The 23,498-nt window shown below is 46.3% G+C and overlaps 1 protein-coding gene across 4 annotated transcripts in view; it reads right to left on the bottom strand.

The window, feature by feature from the left end:
- ENOSF1 (enolase superfamily member 1) overlaps positions 1–22,660 on the bottom strand; it is a 31,071-nt gene extending 8,411 nt beyond the window's left edge. For all 4 annotated transcript variants that reach the window (XR_002784831.2, XR_002784834.2, XM_003406380.4 and 1 more), the window contains exons 1-11: positions 22,569–22,660; positions 15,888–15,996; positions 10,396–10,511; positions 8,697–8,783; positions 8,283–8,309; positions 6,449–6,521; positions 6,304–6,342; positions 5,537–5,619; positions 4,703–4,737; positions 2,253–2,340; positions 605–739 (exon numbers count right to left, since the gene is read on the bottom strand). Coding sequence is in view for 2 of the 4 variants with exons in the window: in XM_003406380.4 (XP_003406428.1) it covers positions 605–739; positions 2,253–2,340; positions 4,703–4,737; positions 5,537–5,619; positions 6,304–6,342; positions 6,449–6,521; positions 8,283–8,309; positions 8,697–8,783; positions 10,396–10,511; positions 15,888–15,996; positions 22,569–22,652 (876 nt within the window). In the remaining 2 variants the exon portion in view is untranslated. The remainder of the gene's footprint in view (positions 1–604; positions 740–2,252; positions 2,341–4,702; positions 4,738–5,536; positions 5,620–6,303; positions 6,343–6,448; positions 6,522–8,282; positions 8,310–8,696; positions 8,784–10,395; positions 10,512–15,887; positions 15,997–22,568) is intronic.
- Positions 22,661–23,498: the final 838 nt, after the last annotated feature.

Genomic DNA, 23,498 nt, shown 5'->3' with positions numbered 1-23,498 from the left:
AGTAGCCTCGTGCTCCCAGCAGTGGTACTTCTCCAACTTTATTGACCAGTGCTGCAAATGTGGCGAGTGGAAGTCCCTCCCTGAGACACAGGGCATTTCTCAGACATTCTGACATACCAGGCTCTTCCTCAACCTGGAAGGAGAGAGGCAGGTCCCCAGCAGGGGTGGCTTTGCTGAGGAAGCGCCCAGTTGAGAAGGCTTTTGGGAAACAGGGAGGCCTGATATCAGCGTTAGCTGAGCCAAACTTTTCTTTTCAGTCATCCAGAGGAATCTATACTCTTTGTTTTATTCTGTTGAACAAAAATTTCTAGTATCTGCCACATTTCTGTATTTACAAAGCATGGGAACCATGTCTTTTAACCATTGGATTGGGAGTAGCCTTTCAACTTTTAGCAACTTACTTTATTTAAACAGAAATAAGGGCAGTGGGTAAGCTGAAGCAAACTCAAGGATGTTGGGTCTGCAATCCCAGTACTAGTCAAAAGTGACAATTACTTCAGCTACTTGGTCAAGAAGCATAAAGGCAACAGGCAGAGGAACTGTGGGACCTGTCATGACTCTGGAGAACCAAAGGAAAAAGCCGTGGCAGCAGCAGCTTTCCTACCTTGGAAATGGCAGCGTGACCGAGGATGTCATCAGGGGAGGTTGGCTCCTCGATCCACAGTGGCTTGAACTCGGCCAGCTGGGACATCCACTCCACGGCTTCATGCACGTCCCAGCGCTGATTGGCATCCATCATCTGCAAGGGGAAAGAGGGCCCTCAGGGCGAGGTCTACCCAGGGCTGACCTCACTGCGGGGCTGTGGCCTCTGGCGAGGAGATACCATCACTCAGTGCCACCAACTTCGAGGCCAACTCTCCACAGGAGCCTGGCATCTTCCTGCTGGAGGCCTCATGCAGCCCTAACAGAGGGAGCCAAAGGGAGCCACGGAGGCGTGGAACGCCAGCTCCAGAGACTCCTTTGGAGGAGATGCAAAGTGTTGAACTGATCCACTGTGATCGCTGGAAGTGCCCTGCCCGGGGCCCATGGGAGGTACTCGCTGGCCTGGTCTCCACTTAAGTGCCACCCAGGTAAATCTGTCTCACATTATTAGCTCTGTTTGTAGGAAACACGTTACCACATTCTGAATCATTATAAACAGTCAATACTGAGTTCATCTCAATAGTTACTTACTGAGTGCTCACTATGTGTCTAGTATGATAATAAATAACCCAAAAGTTACCACAGATGAAGCACCTACCCCAACAGGCACTTCATGGATTTTATCTCATTTAATATTTATAACAACCCTATGAGGCAGTTCACATTAACCCACTTTATAAACAAGAAACTGACTGACATGCAGAAAAGGACAAGTGGAATAAATTGTGGGTTTACCCCAGGCCTCTTCCAGCTCAGGGTCCCTGGCTCTTTATACCCTGCTAACCTCCCTGAAGGCCAGGTGCTGTGGGTACAGCCCTTGCCCCCGCCAGCCTCACTGAACCTTGGGAAGACAGACACAGAAACAGGCCTCTCTAGTAGAATGTGGTTAAGGGGGGAGCCTCCCCTCAGGATGCTATGAGGGCCAGAGCAGAGTACACTCAGAATCAATTAGTATCATAAATTATTTGTATGAGGATGACCTCATAAAACAAAAGTAGCTTTACTGATGCATAATGGCACTTCTGATCCTATGTCAACGTTACCAAGCTTCTGATTTAAATTATGAAACAAGCCTCTTCATTAAAAAAAAAAAAATCTGACTGTGACTTTCCTTTATGAAAATATTTTACACATAACAAGAAATGCTTTGTAAAAATACACAGTCAAGAAAGACTGATCCTTATGTTCATCTCAGCCAACGTTTTGACATAAGCTTTCTTCAGCAGAGGCCGCCTGAAGCCCGCCTACCTGACAAGCTAGCCAGGCAGGGTTTGTTCAGAAGGGAGATGAGATGAGAGACGCTCTGGTGGCCCAGTGGACGACCTGTTTGCTTAAGGCCTCTACATTAGCAAGAAGGAAACACCCTAAGCCAGATCGTATTTAACTAGTTCTGCAGAATAAAAAAAAAAATTTTAATTACCGCCCCCTTGGTGTTTTTTTGCTTGTTTGTTTGAAGTTGACCTACTGCAAGACCACAGAGCCATACTTTCTCTGGTGCTAAGTTTAAATTTCCCAATGTTCTTGAATTCTTGCCAGAGATGAGTTGTTTTAGCCACGGACAAAGGCTTTGTGGAGCCTGCTTATGTCCCAGCAGCCGAGAGCCTACTTACCAGTGTCTTCTCGGGTCCGATCATGTCTCTGATAAGCCGGCACCTGCGGATGTCATCCTGGAGATCAGCTCCGACCTTGACTTTGAACCTACAAGATATATTTTGTTGGCAGTTTATGTCTGTCCCCCAACCTGGCAGATGCCCGAGCTTCCTGCAGAAGCGCCCCCTGTCATAATTCACAGAGTGCCACACTGTCTTTAAGAGTACTCTGCCCACTCTTTCCCAATCATCCCCAACGAGTCACTTGAAAACAAACCTGCAAACTCAGTAGCAGGGCAATGGCTCTAACTTAACCTGCTGACCTCAAGTTAGGGAGCTGGAGAGGGAAGTCAGACTTGAACTGAGTTTTTAGTAACATGAACCGAGTTTTTGCTGCATCATGAAAAGGAATGAAAAATGGAAATGCCACAATCAGAACTGAAGAGTCGGGCAGGGAAGGATGCCAGTGAGCTGTCCAACTGTGTCCTGAACCTAAGAGCATTGTTTATAAAAATGCTCACACCTGCACAGGCCTTTACACAGGCTGCTTCGTCTCATACTAGCACAGGGGGAGGTGGGCCACCGAGACCTCTAAACCCCTACGCGGGGGCCTGGGGCTCGCTCAGTAGGTGACGTGGCTTCCTAAGGTCACAAGGCTCTAGACTGGCAGCGGGCGGCTGGAGCCCTGATGCACAGGTCTCCTCTCCATCATATCTGCAAATACACTTTGACGAGCCTCTTCTTCCACTTCCGCTCCCCTCCATTGGCTGCAGCCCACTTCTGATCACCAGGCAAGGGCAGCATCTGCTCAAGTGCACCCTGCCATTGGAAGGGCCACCCCTGTGGGTGAGGGCCAGCCCCTCCCTGGCTCTCCTGCCTCTCCGCCCTGCACACTCAATGTCACGACTTCCCTGGGGACTCGGGCACAGCCACAGCTGCCACTTCCAGCAGAGCCTGGGGTACCTGAGGCCCTCCCACTACTTCCAAAATGCCCAATCTCTCTGCTTACAAAGCCCCAGCTCACAGTCAGGCAGCCACTGAGGCTCTTGCCCCTTGGTCAGCACTAAAAACACTAAAGAAGGCCTTTCTATACCAGGTGGGAGCTTCACCTAGATGGCTGCAGCTGGCGCAGCTTCTGGATGCTGACTTCCTGTGCTAGAAGGAGCTGGAATCTTCCCTCAGCCTTCTCTGACTCACAGGACATGACTGCTCAAGCTTTTCCTGGGCACATGGAGGGAGAGGGAGGAAGCAAGCACACACTGAGCCCCTGCTCTGAATCCTGCCCATGTTGGTCCCATGCAGATATGGCAACTTATTTAACCTGGAGGAGAACCGTGACTTAATATTATTTCTCCTTTAAAGAACCAATAAGGTTCAGAGAAATTGAGCAATTTGCCCAAGGCCACACAGCTAGTACTTCCAGGGGATGAGGAAACAAGGCACGATTTGAATCCAAATCCATATATTCCAAAGCCTCTCTCCTCCGCTGCTTGCTGTCTCCTTCAAGTTCTCACTCCCCAGCCCTGTATTTAACTAAGGAGTTAACAGGAGTTTGTTGCCTCTCAAACTTTAACGTGCACGTGTCTCACCCAGGGACCTGGTTAAAATGCAGAAGCCAAACCAGCAAGTCTAGGGAGAGGCCTGAGCGTCCGCATTGCTAACAAGCTCCCAGGTGACGCTGATGCTCCTGGCCCACGCACCAAACTTTGAACAGCAGGAAGCTGGACGCTCAGACAGAGGACAAGTTATATGGGAACGTAGTGACACACACAGGCACAGAGTGCAGCCTGAGCTACAGGGTGGGACCAGTGCCCAGGACAGAGACAACGGCCGCTCTGCGTCCTGCACTGCATCGGGATCCCGGGCCACTGACAACCGCACTGCATCCAGCAGAGCAGCCCAGGACGCCCAGGGCTCCCTGGCCACGGCACTCAGCCCAGAGCGGTGCGGATGGTCAGTATGGGGCAAAGGAGGCCTGCTCAGAAGGGGGCGCCGCCATTCCAGGGGCGGAGGAACAGACTGGCTCTTGGGAGCTTCGTGGAGAAGAACTTGGACTGGTGGATGAAAGTTATATGGAAGCAAGTAGTTCACGATATTAAAGATCTTTTTAACACTCACAGCTATCAAACAATGGAAAAGTGTCTTACAAAGTTAAGCTCACTGTCAGGAGAAGCTGAATCAATGTCTGTCACTGACAGTAAATAGAGGATTTCTAGTCTAGATTGGTGCTTTAAATCGATGCTTTCCAAGGTCTCACTCAACTCTGGTATTCTAGGATTCTAATTAGTGCTCATTTCAGAAAGAGCCCAGTCCTCGTCTGGAAACTCCTCTCACACGTCCCCATACACCAGGCGGCCGGTGCACGCGTCCTGGCGCGGTCGGCGCTTTCTGATCCGGGCCCCTCTCTGCTGACAAGCATCTCACGCTGCTGACCAGGAGAAAGGCCAGTCTGTGGTCCCACAGGTAGTTACCTTGTCCAACCTTCCTTCAGGGCCTCGGAGCAGAGCTGTGGGGAAGGAATACAGCCGTCAGCATACACTGAGACGTTCTCCTTACGCTGACCAGCACCTCAAATGTTTCTGAGCTGGAGCTCATGGCTGCAGAAGAACCACCATATGTTGTCGAAATTAAGAGCAGAAACAGCTTAGCCAACACAGCATAACTCTTTGTACTTACAGGGTAATTTCCTCATCTCTATGGGAACCTTTTTTTTTTATGGGAACCATTTCTTTAATTGTCACAACATTCCTGAAAGAGGAACGCACCATGAATACCCTTTTTGAAGCTAGGACATTCTGTGGCATCCACAGAACTAACGGATGTCAGATAATCAAGCAGAAGCCAGTCTCCCTCTATCGACCTTAGTCTAAGTGAGTGCAGGATGATGGGAAAGTAATGAACCACGTACTGGCTGCACACTATGGGCCTGCCACAGTGCCCGAGCACAACACAGCTTCTAGCACTCACCTCAGTCCTCAAAACCACCTGTGAGATAGGTACTACTTCCCATTTCATAGTGAGGAAATGGAGGATCAGTGGTTAAACAGCTTGCAGGCCGTTACCCTCTGGGTCTGTCTGGAACCCAGTAATAGACTCTCTCCTCCCAGAGGCCAAGCTGGGAATCACCAGGTCATGGAGGCCCAGTGCCCACGGTGTGAATGGCTTTATTTCTGCTCATGAATAAGTACTTTCACAATAAGGCCTTGGACCCAAATGATTTGGCAAGGCTCAAAAGAAAATATTAAATCTCTTCCAGGAAGCCAGGAGTATAAAGCCTTTCTACAAAAGCAGGTTAAAATGCCAACCTGCTTCAAGGTGTCATCCGAGTACCCTAGCCAGGCACACGACGTGGTGTAGGCAGGATAGCCATGTGCCAGCAGCTGCGCTTCTGAAAAACACAACAACGCTGGTCAGCACCTGGTCTTTTCCAAGGACCTTCAGAATCAGACAAGTTCCTGGGTGATTCAAATGGTTAAGCAATCAGTGGCTAACAGAAAGGTTGCAGGTTCTAGTCCGCCCAGAGGAGCCTCAAAAGGATCTACTTCCAAAAGATCACAGCCATTGAAAACCCTATGGATTCTTAGAAACCATAGCCATCTACTCTGACGTACACAGGGTCGCCATGAGTGAGAATCGACTCGAAAGCCTGATCACAACCAGAACTGCCTATGGCCAAGCTGCTCTCATGGAATATCCAGCTGTTCTCATTTGACCCTTCCTTAACAGGGAGACGCCCTTCACACACATCCAGCCACTAGTCTGGCTTCCTGGCTAGCACTCATGACTGTGGAATCACAGAGGAGGTCAAGCCCAGATGATGGGGACATCCTCTCAGACTGCCCCACTCGCCAGGCCCTCCCATGCCCTCCAGTGTAACCCTCAAGCCAAATCCTTCCTGGTGACTGACACTGAGGCCACACCCAGGTGGCTTCCTTCACCTAGGCCTAGACATCTGTCTGGGGCCCTGGCTGCTGCGCAGGCCGTTCAGGAAGATGAAGTGCACCCTCAAAAGATAGCGACACTCAAAGTGGACAATGACAACAAAAAAGATGGGAACTTTCTCACAGCCTACCTCTCTCTCTGTGACCAACTCGACCTTTCTTCAGTATTTCTGGAAAAAAATAAAAAGCATCATTCACTCTCTTCGACAACCAACCATGCCACTACATCAGTAGATACCAAAAAGCTTCCGATTTCATCACGTAAGCATGGCTTACCATAGGCCTCCTCCTCAGTCAAGGCGTCAGAGATGTACCTGAAATCTATGCAGGACAGCAGCGTCTTGGGGTCCTGCAGCATGACGGGAGAGGAAAGGCCCTCAATTCAAAAGTGGATCAGGTTTCTAAGAATCTGCTTACACTGACACAGGGGTTGTGTAGACGTTACAGTGTCTGATTATGGCATTCCTTGGTGCCCAGTCCTTCAGAGGCTCATCAGCACCTCCTGACCAAGTCCACAGAGCCTCATGCTCTGACCCTAAAAACCTCCGCTCCAACTATTCAACTAATCTCCTTTCCTGGAAAGATGGCCTGGCACGAAGCAAACCCTCAGGACAAGTGAATTGATGGAGGGTCACGGGGTGTCAGTCCACGCATCATTGCTCCACATGCAGGGTGGCCTGCAGGAGCTATGAGGGGCGAACGTGGCCCTGGAGCAGCTGAGCTGAAGAGGAAGGAAGGCTGGTCTCGAGTCAGGCCACCAGGCTGACCCTGGGCCTTCTGCTTATTAACAACGCGACTGTGGGCAATTTCCTCTCCTGTAAAGTGGAGAAAATTCACAGAACTGGCAGGACTAGAGTGGGATTAAATGAGAGAGTGCCCACCAGATGCTGACGTGCATTTGTTGACTCACCCACACACAACAACAGACTGTACTCATACCCGCCTTCTCCCCTTCCTACAAGCTCAGGGTGCCTTGGGCTCCCGGGAGGGGTAGGCTCTCTTGCTGGCACCTCTCTTCACCCAAACTAACAGTCCATTTGGAAAGCAACCAGTAGCTCCGCTAATGTCTTAATCCAACCCATAATACTCTAATATAACTGTTAAAAAGCATAAAAGCTCTTTTGACCCTGAGATTCTTTCTTTTGTGTGTGTGTGTGTGTGTGTGTTTTAGGTGAAAGTTTACAGTGCAAATTAGTTTCTCATTTAAATTTATTTATGCACAAATTGTTTTGTGACATTGGTTGTACTCCCCACAATGCGTCAGTTTCTGCTTCTTTTAAGAGTCTTGGCCCTGAAATAGGGAACAGGGTCCAAAAGAAGGAAAAGTCCACAGGTGGACTTTCTAGTGGCTCTCAAGTCACTCAGTTTTGTGGTCACCTCCTAAACCTCAGGAAAGGCCAATCTCAGGCCTTGACGGTGGCTCACGAGACCCACATCCTTCATTTTCAGAGTTCCTCCCCTAGTGCCACCCTCAACCACATCAGAGACGATGTCGATCCTGGCTTTACTTTCCCCCCGAGAAGGAACATGTCTCCTGGCCCAGCAGTCTTTAAGGCCATGTGTTCTTTGTTTTTTCTTTGTGTTGATACAAACTAAGTAAGAAGAAGAACCTTTAATCCTGGGCCACCCCGGGGGTCAGCATGAGGAATCTGAAGCTCAGATGGTGAGTAACCTGCCCCGTGTTCGTCCCTGCTATAAACTAGCCCAGGAGAGAGAAAACAAGTGCGTATCTTTGGAACTAAATGTTGAGTCCTTCCCTCTAGAACTGCACAGAGGGAGAGCTCCGTCTTCTGAGCTTCTTGCACTTGCTCTTGGAGTCTGAGTGACTGCACAGTAGTATCTCAACAATAATCCCTGCTCTTTAGAGCCTGGGAAGCACCGTCCCCACTCGATCTTCAGGCAAGTCTGTGAGGTTCACCCACCAGCCCACCGGCCTGAGTGAGCTCAACTGTTGCTGCCAGTATCGGCAAAAGAGAATTACATTTTACTGGTTTTCGCCTCATTGTCATGACAGTGATCAACATAGTATTTACTGATTATCAAAAGGCAAGTAATCCATGAAATCCATTTCCTTTTCCAAAACAATTGAAATATTGAAGAACTTACGTACCATGTCAACAAGCAGCTTCCACAGAGGCTTCAAGAAAAAAGAAGGGAAGATTTGTTTAAGACATTGGTGTAAAATATCCATTTTTTTTTTTTTCTGACAATAAATGCACTAGCAGCAAACTCTCTCAGCCAGGTAGCTGACCTCCCGCCCCATTTTTGATGCAGTCTGTGCCCTATGCTGTCCCCGAAATCTTCACCTCAGCTGTCCCTTCCCCTTTCCTCAGCACTTCCTAACCTACGCAGACAATATCCCTTCTCCTGTCAACACCTCTCGAGGGAAAGGCAAAACAGAACAAGTCCCTCCATTTCCTTTTGGGGGGCTGCTGTAACTCTGTCTTTTCAGGGCTGCTCACAAAGGAAGTGTGTGTCACATGTTAGTCCCCAGAGCAGCGGAAGTGCTTGTTAGGTTAGTTACCTTTCCCTCCTGCTTAGCCCACAGGTCCCACAGGGCATTGAGAATGGCTGCCGTAGCCAGGTGCACAACACCTTTCTCTGGACCAATCTGGTTAGGAGCAAAACACATCAGCACTACTTAGAAACGAGAAAGATATTTAGGTATTCTAGCTAGAAACATGTTTCAACAGCTAAAAGACAGAAATGGAAACTCACTTAAAAGCTTTAAACACACACACACACACAGATATTTTTTTCTGGACCATGAGTTAGTAGGTTGAAGACATCATGCCCTTTTACCCCTGAATACCTCAGTGTGTAGTTCCTATAAACAAAGGGCATTCTCTTACATTACCGTAATACAATGATCGCATTCAGGGAATACAACATTGACAGAACACTTAAAAGACAGCCCATATTCAGGTTTCACTAATTGTCTCAACAATGTACTTTATTTTACCCAGAATCAGATCCAATCTAGGATACATGTTACATTTAGTTGTCATGTTTCTGTAGTGTCTTTTCATCTGGAACAATTCTTTTTTTTTAATATTGACATTTTTAGAGAGTACAGGCCAGCTGACTTGTACAGTGTCTTTCAATTTGAGCTGGTCTGGAGTTCCTTCATGATTAGATTCAGGTTATAGTTTGTTTTTTTTTTTTTTTTTTGGCACAAATGCTACGTTAAGTGATAATGTCATTTTGTTTCATTATTAGGGACACTAACTTCTGCTGTGTGTGTAAATTAGCGTCCATTTGCTTTCTCTACTATGAAGTCACCATTTGCCCTTTCTAAGTAAGGAGACTGCTATTGCCCACTAATGTCAGCATCCACCGATGATTCTCGTATCAGTTACAGCTTCCATGGTTGCAATACGGTGATTTTCTAATGTTACCATTCCTTGTATGTTTGTTTATTAGCTGGTTTTCTACTGTAATGATGAGCTTTCCCTTGTTTGTTATCAGAATGGACTCATGGATTCTTATTTTATTCAGTGAGTTATAAGCCATTACTATCATATTTGTTTTGATGCTTGAATTGTCCCGGGAGCTTCTTCAAGCTGACTCCTTTAAAGATGAGTTTAACTTGATTTGCAGAAAGTTAAAAATGAAACCCACAGCAATAGGGGCAGTGCATGCTCTCATGCCATTCTCTGTGCATGGATGGGAGGGAGGCTGAGCAGAGGTAGAAAAGAATGTCTGGTATCAGGCGACTGGGCAAAGTCCAGGTGACTGCATTTACCTTACTGGGACAGAACCCTTTTTCTAGGGCTTCAGTTTTTTCAAGCCTTGAACTCATGGCTCAAAGGCACATCTACACACATAGAAGGTTCTGTGATCTTCTATCTGCTTAACCTTTGTTTAACCTTCTGGTTCTGTCTTACTAACCTCCTCCCACAACCCCAAGATGACTCACATTATCTCTCCACAAGAAGGCTGCCCACTGAGTACCTTATCATCTAGAGTTAGGCTACTTCTTCCAGTTCAGGGGGTGGGAGAAGAGACTGATGGGAGCAGAGACAGCTCTAAGGAGCCAAATTCGTCTAGATTCAATTATCTCAAAACATTGATTATCTAAATGGCTCCGGCCCTAATTTATCTGAGTATTTTACTTTAAAATTACAAACCTGTCTATATTTTTACATTTATTGCAGCCAAAAGACCACCTTAAACCTTGGTAACATTATTTATAAAAGCGTCTTACTAAAGAGCCCCCTTACCCATCGGAGCTGCCCGTCACTGGTGAGCTGCCTGTAGAAGCCCCTGAAGTCGCCAACGATGTCCCCGAAGTCCCTGTTCAGCACATGGTGGGCCAGTGCATTTACAGCACAGATGACTAGTAAAAAAGGATGTAATTGTATTTAATATTTTGGTATGAAGTCAATATAGTAAGACATGTAAACACCACAAACTAGAGCATTTAAAAATTTTTTAAATAATAAGACGCTTTTTTAAAATTCCTCAAAATATGTCTTCTGTGATTGTCATAAGTAATATCACACATATCACACTGAAGAGCAAACACATTGTTTGACTGGATGCCAAACAAATGTGAAAAGCAGGATTATCAATCTGAAAGTTAAAACCATGCTCTCGAATATTTTCCTCTCCACTTTGTAAAGTGTTCTACAATCAGATTCAAAGCTAACCCTTGCTAGCTCCTTGTTCCTAAGGAATAAGAATGCTTTAACTTATAGGAGTCTTGATGGCGCAGCGCTTATGCGCTGAGCTGCTAACCCAAAGGTCAGTGGCTTGAACTCACCAGCTAGTGGGAGAAAGATGCAGCAGTCTGCTTCCGGAAAGACTCACAGCCTTGGAAACCCTAGGGAGCAGTTCTAATGTGCCCTATACGGTTGCTATGAGTTGGAATCGGTGGCAATGGGTTTGGTTTTGGTTGTGACTTATAAATTTAAAAAAAAAAAAAGTCTTTTTATTATTATCAAGTATCAACAACACCTTGAAATCACAATCTGTCCAACACACTGTTAGAGTTTAAATAAAACACAATTAGCATAATCATATGTACAATGTTCAAGTACATGAAAACACTGTTTCCATAAACATTAAATTGCCTACTACTGACTTATGATATACTACATTTTCCATAAGTAGGTCAAGGGCAAAACTTAAATTGGGTTGGTATTATCATCGATTACTTATTTTTGGTGTTTTACTTAAAAAAGTTTTATTTGTGTTTAATATGAAGAATAAAGTAACAAACCATACAGCAAAAAACTTTCTACCTTTTGCTAATTCTATACAACATTTGTACTATGTATAAATTACCAAAGGGGCAGTGACAGTTCAGTGGTAGAATTCTCGCCTTCTGTGCAGGAGACCCAGGTTCGATTCCCAGCCATGCACCTCAAGCACAGCCACCACCCATCTGTCAGTAGAGGTTTTGTGTGTTGCTATGATGCTGAACAGGTTTCAGCGGAGCTTTCAGAGTAAGACAGGCTGAGAAGAAAGGCCTGGCGATCTGCTTCCAAAAATTCAGCCAACTGAAAACTCTATAGATTGTGTCTGATCCCTTTATGCATGGGGTCACCATGAGTCAGGGGCTGACCTGACAGCAGCTAAACAACACCAAACGACCAAAATAATTAAATCAAGTCATTAACTTAGCCCCAAAGCAATTATTACAAAAAAAGAAACAAATAAACTGATAAACTTGTTGTTTGGTATTGCCATTGCTTCAGTATTAAAATTCTCAGATCTTCTAATAGGACAGTTGTAGTGAAACAGTTTGAATACCAGATACTATGAGAAGGAAGTTTTTAAAGTGGGACCACGTGCTCTTAGGCCGTGCCTGGCCTTTGTGTGAAACAACTCAGATGACTGTGCACCTGCTGTAGTCTACAGCCATTAAGGCTGAGCCACCCGTTCCCTGTTCTCTAGGGCTTTTATTAACGGCATAAATAATCATTCTAGTTCAGATATTCATTCCCTAGAACTCAAGAAGACTGAATCCTCCTCACTCCTTGGTGCTTGGTGTTCTTGGATTAAAGAAAATCTGAAGAGAAAGCAGCTCATAGTAAGCTATGTGATTATCTTTATCAAACCTCAGTATTGTTGCTTTGATTGTTCCTATAAATCATGGCCTGAGGCACACCACTGGTTTGCACCAGGATAGTCAATGTACTTAACAAAAGCTAAGTGTAATCTCACTTTTTATGGCCCTAAGAGATGCACACAGTACCTGGATTTCCCTTGGTGAAAATAAGTCCACTGAAGGAAGTTAACTAAAATTTACTGCACTCGTCAAAATTTCACCAGGGTGGTCTGACCCCAGGGTGGAGTACAGTCCACTTCAGGCTTGCCTGTTGGATGGGGTGGGTGGGAAATGCGTCTGGAACAATTGGCCCTTGACGGCAGCTTCTTGCTGACTAAACCCAGGCGTTCTCTCCAGTCACCCTCATTCCCTGGGACCCCCCAGCACTGGAAGGAGACGCAGTAAAGCCTGTGATAACCATGGGTGCCTTAGTCTGGGCGGTGGTGCAAACACTTGAGGCTACTTCCCTCTCTTAAATTTCTTCCTTTTCCATCTCTTCTTTATTCTTTTCCTATCCTTTAAAACCTACATTAGTTTATTCTATACTTTAAAAAAGCAACATAACCAACCCACCCTCTCTCCTTCTCTCTCTCTCACACACACAAACATAACCACTCTCTTCACAGTAATGAAGAAAGCACTCTTTTTTTAGTTCTCTGGATCATAAAAGAATGATTGATTAGGTAAGTAAGCTGATAAAGGCTGCAGGAGAACGGCTGAGCTAACGAAAGTCCATCTTTCATGCAAGTGCTATGTAGCACTGTGAGACGGTAGTGAGCCACTGGAATATGCAGCGAGGCTAAGTGGGTTCTAGCACACTGTGGTCTGAAAAAGGCGGAAGCCAACAATATGACCACAAAACAGTCATTTATTAAAACCATCGAGACTGAAATGGATTTACCCCAACTTGAGAGGTATAACAGGACTATGTAACTTAGACTCTGTGTAAACTGCCAAAGGGGCAGTGATGGCTCAGTGATAGAATTCTTGCCTTCTGTGCAGGAGACCTGGGTTCGATTCCCAGCCAAAGCACCCCAGGCACGACCACCACCCATCTGTCACTAGAGGTTTTGTGTGTTGCTGTGATGCTGAACAGGTTTCAGCGGAGCTTTTAGAGTGAGACAGATTGAGAAAAAGGGCTTATGGGAGGGGTGGGAGTGGAGGAGAGGAGGGGTTAGTGAAGGCCCTATTGCGCTGACCTCAGCAACCACCCAAGGAGAGTGTGGTATCGTCCTAGTGAGCACACAGTCTGCTTACAGTCCCTCTGCTGTGGGCGCAAGGCAGCAAAGCTCTAAAAGCAGCAGCTCCAAGTCTTGACTGTCTAAGGACAGAGTCTTGGAACCATCGGCGTGGTTCCAATGGCCTGTCCCATAGTGAGGAAGGTGCTGCTGTATTTTGTAAGCCTGAAGAATTTAACCCAACCTTCAGGGGCTGTGCTGTATGGTCTGCAGTGTAGGGGAAGACTGCAGCTTCCAAAAGTGCTCAGCTTACAAGCAGGGACAATTAAGATTGCAGGAGGAGCTGAAAAACAGCTCCCAAATCTATCACGATAAAATCAACCACTATCTTGGGAAAACTCAAACAGTAAATCAATGATGTAGTGGGGGGAGGAGAGGGAGAGGAGCCCTGAATACCTTCCCGGTCTCCTCCTTCTGCCTGGAAAATTGCTAGTTACCCCGCAAGATGCACCTCAGAGCGTCACCTGTGCTCTGACGCCTTCCCTGGCCCTCCTAGACAGAGTGAACCAGCCCCCTCGGTGCATCTTGTACACACTTTTTAAAAAGAGTAATTCTCACACTGTACTATGAAAATTCCTTTTGTGTTTGTCTCCTGGATAAGTTTGTAAGTTCCTTGTATGTTGAGACTCTGTCTTCCTTCTCTCTCTCCCTCTTAAAAATTATTTCTCCAGTGGCTAACAGAGTGCCTGATACATAGCAGCCCTCAAGACAAGTCTGGAGAATGACTGACTGATGACTGCTCACCAGCCCCTACCAATGGCTAGAACAGTGGTCACATTGGTGCTATCAATTTAAAGTTCAAGAAAGGTGCCCTTGTCATCCACCCACCCACTCACCCACCCATCCATCCATCTCCTCTCTTACACACACACACACACAAACACATACACACTCTACTTTCGTCTGCTCAACAATACTAAAAATTAAAAAAAAAGCTTTCAGTGGGTAAGAATTTAATTCTACAACTAGAGAGGACTGACATTGCAAATACTCATGGAAAAGGTCTCCCATCACCACCAAAGTTACGGAATCTGTTTCCTCCCTTCCGGGACCCTCACTCTTCCTCCATTCATAATTTGGCTTCGGCTCCTCATGGTCCATTGAAGTTGATTTGACGAAGGTCTCCCTTTTGTACTTCTCGAATTTTGTATCACACACATGTATTTCATAGCCAAAAAATATAAACAAATAATTTATATTTGAATGCTCCATAAAGAAAGCACTCCGGGCTATCAGAGTAGCTCTCTGGGCCTCACTTTCCTTTTTTCAAAAACAAGGGACTCAGAGGAAAAATGCGGAACAACTCGGAAACCATTGCCCTGAGACAGACTCCAAAAATATCCCTTGAAGTCTCCTTAAAACTAAACAATAGTTCAGCTTACTAGTAAAAAGGTCTGCCTTGTGCATTATACTCTTTTAAGAACTATCTTTGGGATCAAGGAGCCCTGGGGGCACCGCAGTTAAGAGCTATGACTGCTACCCAAAAGGTCGGATCTGCCAGCGGCTCCTGGAAGCCCTGCGGCCAGTTCTACCTGTCTGACAGAGCTGCTATGAGTCACAGCCGACTTGACAGCAATGGGTTTGGTTTGGGTTTTTTCATATATGGGATCAAAGTGACAACAGGAACTCAGAAAGATTAGCTAGGAACCCTAGAGGGCAGTGAGTTTATGTTAATGGGGGAGGAACAGCTCAGAAGAGGAGAGTGGGAATGTTTGCACAACTCAAAGAATGTGGTCAGCGTCACTAAGTGGTACATGTAGAAACTGTTGATGTATATTTTCTGTGTATATTATCAACTAAAAAATAACTAGAATTAAAAAATATTTAAATTAAAAAAACAAAAAATGAGGGCCTCGAGATCACCACTGAGATCGCACCCAGCTCTGAGTGAGAGACTTAAATGTGTGCACCCTAAAGACTGCTGTCCCAAATGAGACTTCTGAAATTGGGCAGGCCAAAGCCCCTCCCCCCCCTTCACTTTTTTTTGCCAGGAAGATGAGTGAATTACAAACCAACTTGGTGGGAAATATTTTGAAAAGCAAGGAGACTCGCTATGCACATCACACTAAGCCTTGCTACATGAGCTCAAGTCTAATCCTCTCGCCTTCCTTGGTCACTAGCCTAGCTCAGCCCTTCAAAGCCCCACAGTGGCCAAAAGCCAAAAGCCAAAGAATAGCATTTTTGTAGTTATCACAACAGAGAAATGGACAAAGATTCAAGGATTTTTCAATAGTTTATAAGAGACTGCAAGGAGAGAGGCCAAATTTTGCCAGTTTTTAATTTTTCCAAATGAAATAAATAACAAACCAGAAACAATGTTTTTACTCACTTCTAGCAGTATAAATACAAAGAAAAATACAGCTAGCACTGGATCCAAGGGAAAATTAAGCATTCTGGAACTTTAAAAGAATGTTCAACTCACCAACTTCAGTGCCTTTTCCCAAAGTAAAGGTAATTCCATATCCCTTGAGTCCATCTCCCGCATCAGTCTCTAGGATGACATAGGCAGCCGAGTAGTCAGGGTCTGTGTGCTGCAGGAAAAAATGTGCCCCCACCCAAATAAAGCAAACATGAGAAATCCAAAAACAGGCAAGAAAATGCAACAGAGGATATGCAAGAAAGCTCCAATCTAAGGAAACCATTCACGTGCCCCAAACAAAACATAGGAGCTCTGAATGGACAAGAACGCCCTGCTGAAAGAGTCAAATTATTTTAACAAGTGTAATGTACACATTTCTAATGTCAGCTTGCAATTATGTCATCTTTGGCCTTCAGCTCAATTTTAAACCCAGAACAGCCATCTCAGTTCTTTGAACAAAGTAACATTCACAAGCATCTTAGAAGTGAACACACCAAGGTTTCAGAAAGCTTTCGTGTAAAATTAGACTTATCCTCATTGCAGCAGTTTATAGCAGAGCTAAAATACAAGGGCACAAGTTCAGACGAGATGACTGGGGGAAAAGGAAGAATTAAAGCTTCAAGACAAATAAACTAACCCATTTTTTTGTTTGTTTGTTTTATTCTGTTTTACTCTCAAACAGTATTTTATAACAAGTATTTATTAACCAACTATTACGAAGCTCAACACCGTCTGTGATATGGAAGATGCAGAAATAATAAGTCTGTCTCTAGAAGTTTATCACACAGCAGGGAGAAGAAGCCGACACACATGAACCAGGTGAGAAGAAGCCAAGACACTATACAGTTCCATGCTGAAGTGTGGTGGCTTAGAAATGCTACAGACGTTCAAGGAAGAAGAACAAAGAGGAAGTAGAACTTAAAGGAGTTCCTGAGGGGACAAAGACCACTCGGATGGGCTGGGAAAAGAGGCAGACAAAAGCACCCGGGCACGGGAGAACACACAAACCCCAGAGACTGTGTGGGACAGAAAAGCAAAAGGCCCACGAGGACACTGGCTTCTAAGTAAGATTGGATAAAGGGTGTGGGGGCAGGTAATGCAGACCCCAAAAAGCAAGGGGCAGAAGATCTGAATGTGGATGCAACTATTAAAGAACTCTGCACAGGAGTGTGTCAACTTATTACGATTATTATTATTACATAACCCTTATTGTGCTGGGTTGTTTTTTATTGTGCTAGGCACTATTCTAAGAGCGTCAATGGTTTAATTTAATCCTCACAGCAATAACAGAGTAGGAGGTCATCCCTATCTTACAGGTGACGAAACTGAGTTTTAAAGAGGTTTGATAACTTGTCCAAGATAACATGACTTGTACGTTTTGGAGGCAGAATTTAAATCCCTCTATTCAACAAAAAAAAAAAATACGGGATGCACAAGAGGGCCTGAGTCTGGTGTCAAACTACAGTCAAGGGAATTCAATGCGATGTGAACACCAGCTGTGTGTCAGCAACAGAGGTTTCTGAGGAGGATATAGGATGTGCCCTTGGAGAAGTTAGTGTTGAAAACCCGGTTATAAAAACTAATAATATAAGGTAGAACATGGTAAGTCTCTGGGGGAGATGCAAACTACAACAGACAGGCAGAAAGCACTATTAGTTAAACACAGTCGAAGCTGGAAAAGGCTTTATGGTGAAAATAGCACTTGAGCTGGTCAGCTGAGATGGGGACTTTTCACTGGGGAAGGGGCAGAAAGGATCTGGGAGGGCAGCCTATTCTAGGCGGATATTCTAGGTGGAATATATAATTCCAGTTGTGTATCTAGATGGAGGTAATGGTAGCAGTGAAAGCAGTAAGGGGGATGAAAAGGAGAAAGACTGGAATGGACTCAAGGGTTGGTGACAGCCTGATCTGAGTCCTTGAAGAAAGAGCTGGGAGATAAGGCTACAAGAGAGACTCCATGAATTAAAAACCCATCGACAGTTCCTGGGTTACATGGAGAAGAACAGAAAAGGGAAACCTTTCGCTGAAGCCTTAGATGAGGGTCAAAAGGAAGGGATGAGCCAAAGGTGGCTTTAAGCTTCTGAGTGCACGTACCTGGCAAAATGATCTCAGACGGATCACAAGGGAGAGCAAGACTGGGGATGGAAGCTGATGAGTTCCAATTTAGACAGACTGTGTTTAGCCTGGGAGGCCCTGGGTCATTAATGTGCTTGGTTGCTAACTGAAAGGTTGGGGGTTCGAGTCCACCCAGAGGTGCCCTGGAGGACAGGCCTGGCAGCCTACTTCTGAAAAATCAGCCACTGAAAACCCGGTGGAGCACAGTTCTGCTCTGACGCACACGGGGTTGCCATGAGGTACAGTCGACTCCATGGCAACTAGTGGTGATGGTGTTGTTTAGCACGAAGGAGAAAAACCCAACTGGAAATGCCCAGATGGCACTGCACTTGAAATGAGACGGCAGGTCCACAAATGAGATTTGGGAGTCTTTGGCAGAAAGGTGGCACTGAAGCCATGAATGTGGTCTAAACGGGAGCATGCAGCAAGAAGGGGGGTGTTGGGCCCTGAGCCTTGGAGAGAAAAGAAGAGGGGTTAGTACAGGATGAGAAGGAACAGTCAGCGAGGTAGGAGGCCAGCAGAATAGGTGGCAGTAGACAGTGTGAAATGGAGCTGAGGGTAAGGACAGTGGATGCAGAAGTAATACGGGCAATTTCAGGAGAAGGAAATAGAAGTGCATTTCAGACTGAGGAGGAAGTAGGTATAAAGAACGTGAGGCAACAGGCTTAGACTAGTAACTCAGAGTTTGACGAGGAAGGGGCAGTTGCAGAATGGGAGAGAGAGAGGTGCTAGGGTTGGCAGGAAGCTGTGTCCACATGGGATGGAGAAGGAACCACTGGAGAGGGAGAGACCGAAAACTGAACATACTGGAGGAGGAGGAGAATAGAATGGCAGCCCCAGGAGTCAAGAAGGGTGGGAATGGGGGCACAGGAGGATAGATTAGTTTTGGAGAAGAACATGACTTGGAGAATAAAAGGAAGGGTGAAAGGTTTGCTTTGGAGACTTGTCTTCAGTCTTCTGGGTACACTTGTCTTTAGTCTTCTTAGTGGTGTAGGGCAACACCTTCTAACTGGTGAGGGTGGAGGGCGGTGGCCTGGAGGACAAAGTGGTCTGGAACAGCCTCTCCAAGGAGCTCACCAGACAATGATAAAAGAGGAGGAAAAGTACTGGGAAGTGTCAAGGGGTCAGCTGGAGCTGGGGTCTGGGCTATCAGCCCCAGGCTCTCTGGGACCCCGGGGAGTGCCTGAACAGGAAAGCAAAGGGTATATACACCAGAGGACTGTGTGCTCTGCATTTCTGAGAAATCATAACAGAAATCTTTGCTTTAACAGATTCTGGGGACAGTTTCAAGGCTCATTCATGAAAATATCCTACTTTTGAGCAGGAAAGTTTACTCTGCTAAGTCCTGAACGTAGCAGAATTGCTGAGTCCAGCACACCGTCAGGGCATGTGAAGCAATCACGACAGCGATGGCAGTACGGCCGAGAATTGCAAAGTAGCACATTCTATTAAGAAGGCACTAAGAACCAGGCCAGGACACGTATCTCCAGCAGATAAATACTCAAGTATTTATGAACTTGCAACACAGATGTCAGATTATCTCTCCTTACCCAGGGGTCATAAACCACTCAGGCCCAAATTCCATTTCTTAAATTCTTCTACCTTAACACTTCGCACATTCAAAGTACAAAAAAAAAAAAACAGTGCTATCGAGTTGTTTCCGACTCATAGCGACCCTATGCAATGCCCCATAGGGTTTCCGGGGAGCCCCGGGAGGACTTGAACTGTCGACCATTTGATTACAAAGTACAGGCAAGTCCAAATCAGAATCGCTTCTGCTTCAGTTTCCTCATAGGTAAATAACAATTATAGCCAACATACTGAGGGTCTTCTCTGTATCAGACTTGGCTAAGCCCTTTATAGGCATCTCATTTACATGTATGAAGCATTTCACAAATGAGAAAACAAAAGCTTGGAGAGATTCTGTGGCTTATCCACGCTGCTTGGCCTCAGAGCAAAGGCAGCTGCACTAGATCGAGTGTCTGGATTTTACAAGCCAGGAAAATTTCAAACATTTGGAGATTACAAAAGATTGTCAGGTGGGTGTCTTTTAAGTCATTTAACACTATAGATCAAAAAAAAAAAAAGATATTTAAAGATTGAAAAAAGTGGGAAGAAATTAATCTCAGAATAAAAGACATGCTTTCTCATTTAATAACTTTATTTAACGAGATGCTTATTATTGTTATTATTAGCAATAACATGGATTCACCAAGAATACTTGAGATTAATAACCAGTTAACCAGCGGCTGTTAAGTCGATTCTGACTCATGGCGACCCCATGTGTGTCAGAGTAGACCTGTGCTCCTTGGGGTTTTCAATGACTGATTTTTTGGAAGTAGATTGCCAGGCCTTTCTTCCAAGGCACCTCTAGGTAGACTTGAACCTCCAACCTTTTGGTTAGCAGCCAAGTGCATTACCCATTTGCATCACCTGGGGATTCCTAAAAGGCTTATTTATTTATTAAACTTTAGATGGAGGTTTACAGAACTAGTTTCCCATCAAACAGTTAGTCCATACATTGTTCTATGACATTGGTTAACAACCCTATGACATGTCAACACTCTCCCTTCTCAACCCTGGGTTCCCTGTTACCAGCTTTCCTGTCCCCTCCTGCCTTCCAGTCCCTGCTCCAAGGCTGGTGTGCCCCTTTAGTCTTGTTCCATGGGCCTGTTCAATCTTTGGCTGAAGGGTGAACCTCAGGAGTGACCTCATTACTGAGCTGAAAGGGTGTCTAGGTCCATACTCTCAGGGTTTCTCCAGTCTGTCAGGCCAGCAAGTCTGGCCTTTCTATTTGAGTTAGGATTTTGTTCTACATTTTTCTCCAGCTCTGTCCAGGACCCTCTATTGTGATCCCTGTCAAAGTAGTCCGTGGTAATAGCCAGGGACCACCTAGTTGAACTGGACTCAGTCTGGTGGAGGCTGTGGTAGATGTGATCCATTAGTCCTTTGGACTAATCTTTCCCTTGTGTCTTCAGTTTTCTTCATTCTTCGTTGCTCCTGAAGGGGTGAGACCAGTGGAGTATCCTAGATGGCCACTCACAGGCTTTTAAGACCCCAGACGCTACTCACCAAAGTAGAATGTAGAACATTTTCTTTACAAACTATGTTATGCCAATTGAGCTAGATGTTCCCTGAGACCACGGTCCCCACAATAAGCTTATTTTTATAAAATATTTCAGGCACACAAAGAGTACAGATAATGTAATGAACACTAATGTGCCCTCGACCTAACTCAAGGGAACATTACAGTCTGAATTAGTCCTGCGTACACCTCCTTGACCACACTCCCCTCTCTCTGCAGAGGTAACCATTATCCTAACATTTACGTTTCTCACTTGCTGGCATGTTTTCACACATCGATCCCATACAGATGCAACTTTTTCTGCTGCAGCCCTGTGGTCAGTGGAGATTCAAGGCCAGCACCACAAGAGGCAGTGAGGGCTCGGTGGGGGACCCTGCACAGAGCTCATATAATTGGGAATCACTGCACTAGGTGGTCTGGGGTTCTTTCTAACGTGCCTTTTTTTTTTTCTTTAAATATTTTATTGAGTTTTTGGTGATAGTTTACCTAGCAAGTTAGGTTGCCATTTGACAATTTTCATATAAATTGTTCAGTAACATAGTTACATTTACCACAGTGTGTCAACACTCTCTTTGTGTCCTGTTTGTTCCCTTCTCATACTCTAATTTACCTGCCCCCTTATCTTCTCATCTTTGCTCTAGAGAAATGGTTGACCTTTTGGTCTCTTACTGATGGTTTTTAAGTAGGGCACTGATCTCACCAGTAATATTCTTTATCTTGTGTGCCACTCTGCTGTTTCACTAAAAGGTGATCTCAAGAGATAGGCTGAATTCTAGGTTTAAAGAGTGACTCAGGGTGACAGTCTCAACGGGCCCTCTTTTCTCTACTTTTCCACTTTGGTTTTTCATTTTTTCTTTCCTCTAACATTCTCAAAAGGCCCTTCAGCAGTCAGGAGGAAGTAAAAGTCCATGCCCTTACTTTACTGTTTCTCTTAAGACTCTCTACTTGACAAACCCGTTTATATCCATATCTTCACGTAATTTCACCAGCCCCAGCCTTAGTTAGGCCTTCTCTGCAATCGGGTATCTTTCATGTGACCCAGAGTTCTTAGAAACTTGTCTGGTTTCTCGGCCCGACTGTGACTCCTTCTCTTCACAGGTGGCCCTGAGAGGCACAGAGAAGTTAGAGTTTTCTCCGGGTCACACAGCAAGTTGTGTCGAAGACAGGATAACCACCCAAAACTCTCACTCCAGGATTCCTGGTCTCCATCACCCCCAACCCATCCAGTTTTCCGTACAGAAGCCAGCTCCGTGCTCTCGGATTTCTTTGGGGGGGACTCAACAAACCTTCTGGTTATTGCTGTATATTACACATCCTACCATTTCCAGCAATGTGGGAATCATAAATGCAAAAAAGGAGAAATCCTAAACCCCAGCAAACACGAAAACAACCAGGAGGGTGGAGAGTTTCCGGACACTTTTATTCCCCCACGGCTGGAAAAAAATTTCCCCCACCGCCGCACCTCCCACTTTTCCAAACAACGGTTCCCAAGTTGGGGGCCCCCCCAGCGCACGCGCGCCTCCCGCGCCCCAGCCGTCGCTTACCATGGCGTCCGAGCCGTGGCCCCCGAGCGACGTGGGGAAGCGCACGTCGCGGGCCGACAGCCCGCAGATCCTGCCGCGCACCATGCCCGCCCGCGCCCTCTAGCCGCGCCGTCCCCGCCGCCGTCGGCTCCACTCGGGATCCCAGGAGCGCGCGAGGGCGGCGGCGGCCTCCCTCCGGACTCCGGACTGCGGCGCGGATTGGCCGCGGGTCCCGGGGGGCGCGGCCGCGCCCTGGAACTCGGCGTGACGGGAGTTGTAGGCCCGGCCCGGGCCCCGGGGGCGCGCCTCTTTGCGCTACGTTTCCGGCTGCGACTGGCGGGCGCTGCCCGGCGCGCACTCCCGTAGGCTCGCGGCAGAGCTCGGGGAGCACGCTACTGCGCCGCGGCCAGCGGCCACCGGAGTTGGAGGCTCTGAGGAACGACCTGCCCCGCAGCGGCGCTGACGGGGACGAAGCACGTCTGACCGGCGTCAGTTCCCCGAAGCGGATTTTGACCCGTGGCTCGGCTCCTGACCCGGAGCCCGCCGGCCGATGGCTGCGCACCCGGAAGAGCAATGGGCTGGAAACTCCTAGGGCCCCTTCATCGTCCTCAGCCTGCCTGTTTGCCACCTGATAAATCATGAGGCGGGCACCATTTATTGCACTCCTCCTGATGCTTCAATAATACATGATCTCTTATCCCCCCAAACCTGCAAGACAGTTAGGTCATTTTCATTTTATTGGTGACCATTAAATGGTGATTCAGCTAGTGAAGTGGCAGCGTGTCCTGGCTGCAAAGCCTGGGCCCTGTCCTCTGGATAGCAGGGATTTGTATTTTAGGCGCTGTAGGATCCCTCAGAACATCGTGCAAGCTGTGGACACTTTCTTAAAAAAAAAAAAAAAAAATTGTACACACGTTTCCATAACATGTTTGAGGTTTTGCTGACCCTTTG

Source organism: Loxodonta africana, chromosome 11 (assembly GCF_030014295.1).
Source record: "Loxodonta africana isolate mLoxAfr1 chromosome 11, mLoxAfr1.hap2, whole genome shotgun sequence".
Classification (NCBI taxonomy): domain Eukaryota; kingdom Metazoa; phylum Chordata; class Mammalia; order Proboscidea; family Elephantidae; genus Loxodonta; species Loxodonta africana.
The sequence above is the reverse complement of the archived record's forward strand: the minus strand, read 5'-3'. Positions and strand labels throughout refer to the sequence as shown.